Raw genomic sequence first — 2,673 nt, forward strand, 5'->3', positions numbered from 1 at the left:
TGTGTGTGTGTGTGTGTGTGTGTGTGTGTGTGTGTGTGTGTGTGTGTGTGTAGATCCAGGTTTGGATTTTTAAAGAGACAGCCTCAAAACGAGTTGATCTGCGACACGCCTAAGAAAATGGTGGGGTTATAGTAAGGAGGTATTCAGACCAAAGTTTCACCTTACATAGACCACAACTGAATGATTTTATGTGAAAGCGTAGGATTTAAAAACCTGAAATGTCTCCTTTAAGCCACTTTATATCATTTTTTACATTTTTAATTTATGAGTCAGTGCAACAAAATAAACTTAAAAGGTAAAAGTACTTGTTGTACATAACGCAGTGTTTCCCCCACACTCATTCTGAGCTGTTGGCTTTGAGTAACTGTGGCCCCCTGCAGCTGACCAGCCCTCCTGTAGGTTACAAAGCCTTCAGAGTGACTCTGGTTGTTTGTTTGTTTTGCAGAAGCAGACAGAGGACCTAAGAGATCTTTACTGCAGTTACCTGAAAAAGGAAATCGAGAACCGCGACCAGGAGATGGCATACAGAGCTCTGAAGATGAAGAAGCTAGAAAAAGAAATCCTTTTACTGGACAAGCAGCTGATGTGATTGAAAAGGGACACCTGACTTCTTTTTCAGACCCTCATCATGTGATCCAAACGACTTCCTGCAGCTGTGCTGGGTGGGCCTTATCTGTCCTCAGCCCCATCAGAGCAGAGGCTGTGATGGTTCGGCTCAGTGCTCACCGGGACACGTGGAGGGCCCGCTCTGATCCGTGGACGACTTAGTTCTGTTGAAGAACGGGGTCCACACCAGACTGATTCTGTTTCATGATGTTCTCTGCAGGTTTTAGTTATTTAAAAAAGACCAATAGTCGACCGTACAGTCTTTGTTAGAAACATTTTTTATTTTAGTGTCGTTTTACATTAATTCAAAGCTATGTGGAAAGCAGCCAGTCTGTAGTCGTGACTTTTACTTTTGAACTGTTTCAGGGCCTTTTTTTATAATAAAAAAATAATCTAGTATTTTTGTTTATGACAAATACATCACTTTTGTGAAACTTTAGTAAAATGTGAAATTACAGGGAATATGAGGCTGAAAGCACATTAGCATTCATGCAGGAGATGGTGTTTGCTTTTGATAAATACTGCTCAAGACTTTATTTCATTTTTTTTCTATTTATAGTTAAAATAGACAGTGACACATTGAAATACAGTTTTTATTTAAGAACAGGGTAATATGTGGCCTGATTTTACTTTATAGTCTGTATTAAAGTATTTTCGGCATTTAAATCAAACTGTTTCATATTATTAATTTATTTAAGCTGCTGTAGATGGAACCTTTGTGTAATTGTTTTTGAATGGACTTATAATCTGAATACAGAATAGTTTTTAATGCGTTTTTCTTCTTTAGAACCATAAAAAATAAAATCTGTTTTGCTCAGTGTCTTCCTTATAGACACATCATGCAAAGATCAGTTTGAATTGCTCTTTTGTTTGTTAAAGCGATATTATTACATGCTGGGTTCAGCAGATTATTCTAGAAAGGCAGGTGTTGAGGAGCCATCCCAAATCCCTCCGTGCACTGCGCGTCCTCGGGGCTGCTGGGAGGAGGACGAGGAGGCCCGGACATCTTCCGGCTGCTCTGCTGCAAGGAGCGCTGCGTTCAGAGACTCCACCAGGTAAACCTTTAAGTTTAAATAAACAACACGCTCCGCAGTCTGCTGCTGCAGGGCCGGGAGACGCTCTCCAGAGCAGCGGACAGTCTTCAGCTTCAGCGGTGAACTAGCTGAGCGCGTTCACGTGCAAATCCTGCAGACGCGCTCAATCGAGCGCCGAACTAAGGATCTGAAGCGCATTCAGACCGCTTGCTTCTCTTTATAGTTTAAAATTGATGCTGCTCACGAGGGGAAAAGCAGCAGCAGACAAGTGTAACCACATGGTTGACCATATTTTAAGAAACTATTTTTTTTAACGTGCCTAACCTAACTCAAAACCTGATTGAGCCACCTCTGCCATTCGGTTGAATTGTGTAATGCTAAAAGAATCCACCAGATGGCGCTGTGGCAGTAAATGATCATAGACTTAAATTAAAACCCTGTTATATAAACTCCCATTTAAATAAGTTTGATCATTGACAGCTAGATCAGTAGTGGGTGGGACTTGGGCGCTATCACGTGGCTTTTAATGGTAGGAGTGAGCAGCCATCTTGAGCAGGGCGAGGATTGTGTTGTATGAAGGAATAGAGGCCCTTTCCCAATCGGTGGCTACACTTTAGCTACTCACTCAGTTTGCGCGTGCCCGCGGAGGGTTGGCTTTGTTAAATCCCACCTGAAACCAATTAGGCACGAGGGCGACTGGTTTAGTAAGCCCCCCACAGCGAGTCAGCATCCTTGAGCAGCAGGTGCAGCACCAAATAYTGGTCGGCATGGAGGACGGGACGTATAAATATAAGTTCCACATAAGTTTTGTACACATATTAACTAAGTAAACACGTCACCAACAAATATAATTTCACATAGGAAATAAATCATGTTCAATTCAAACTTCATTAAAGACACAGAACCCTGGTCCACATTTAAAAAAGAAGAAAGGAAACATTTAAAAAATAAAGAAAAAATAAATGATTTAAAAAAATGTTAAAAGTGCAGTTGTTTTGACAAGTTATCACACTGTTACAAATACAGTCATATC

The 2,673-nt window shown here is 41.0% G+C and overlaps 1 protein-coding gene across 1 annotated transcript in view; it reads left to right on the forward strand.

The window, feature by feature from the left end:
* LOC106522541 (uncharacterized) overlaps window positions 1–1,375 on the forward strand; it is a gene marked incomplete in the record, with an annotated part of 11,001 nt that extends 9,626 nt beyond the window's left edge. Inside the window, 1 exon segment of the mRNA XM_014015579.1 lies at window positions 449–1,375. Within this exon segment, the coding sequence (XP_013871033.1) occupies window positions 449–589 (141 nt within the window).
* Window positions 1,376–2,673: the final 1,298 nt, after the last annotated feature.

Source organism: Austrofundulus limnaeus, unplaced genomic scaffold, assembly GCF_001266775.1.
Source record: "Austrofundulus limnaeus strain Quisiro unplaced genomic scaffold, Austrofundulus_limnaeus-1.0 Scaffold131, whole genome shotgun sequence".
NCBI classification, from domain to species: Eukaryota; Metazoa; Chordata; class Actinopteri; order Cyprinodontiformes; family Rivulidae; genus Austrofundulus; species Austrofundulus limnaeus.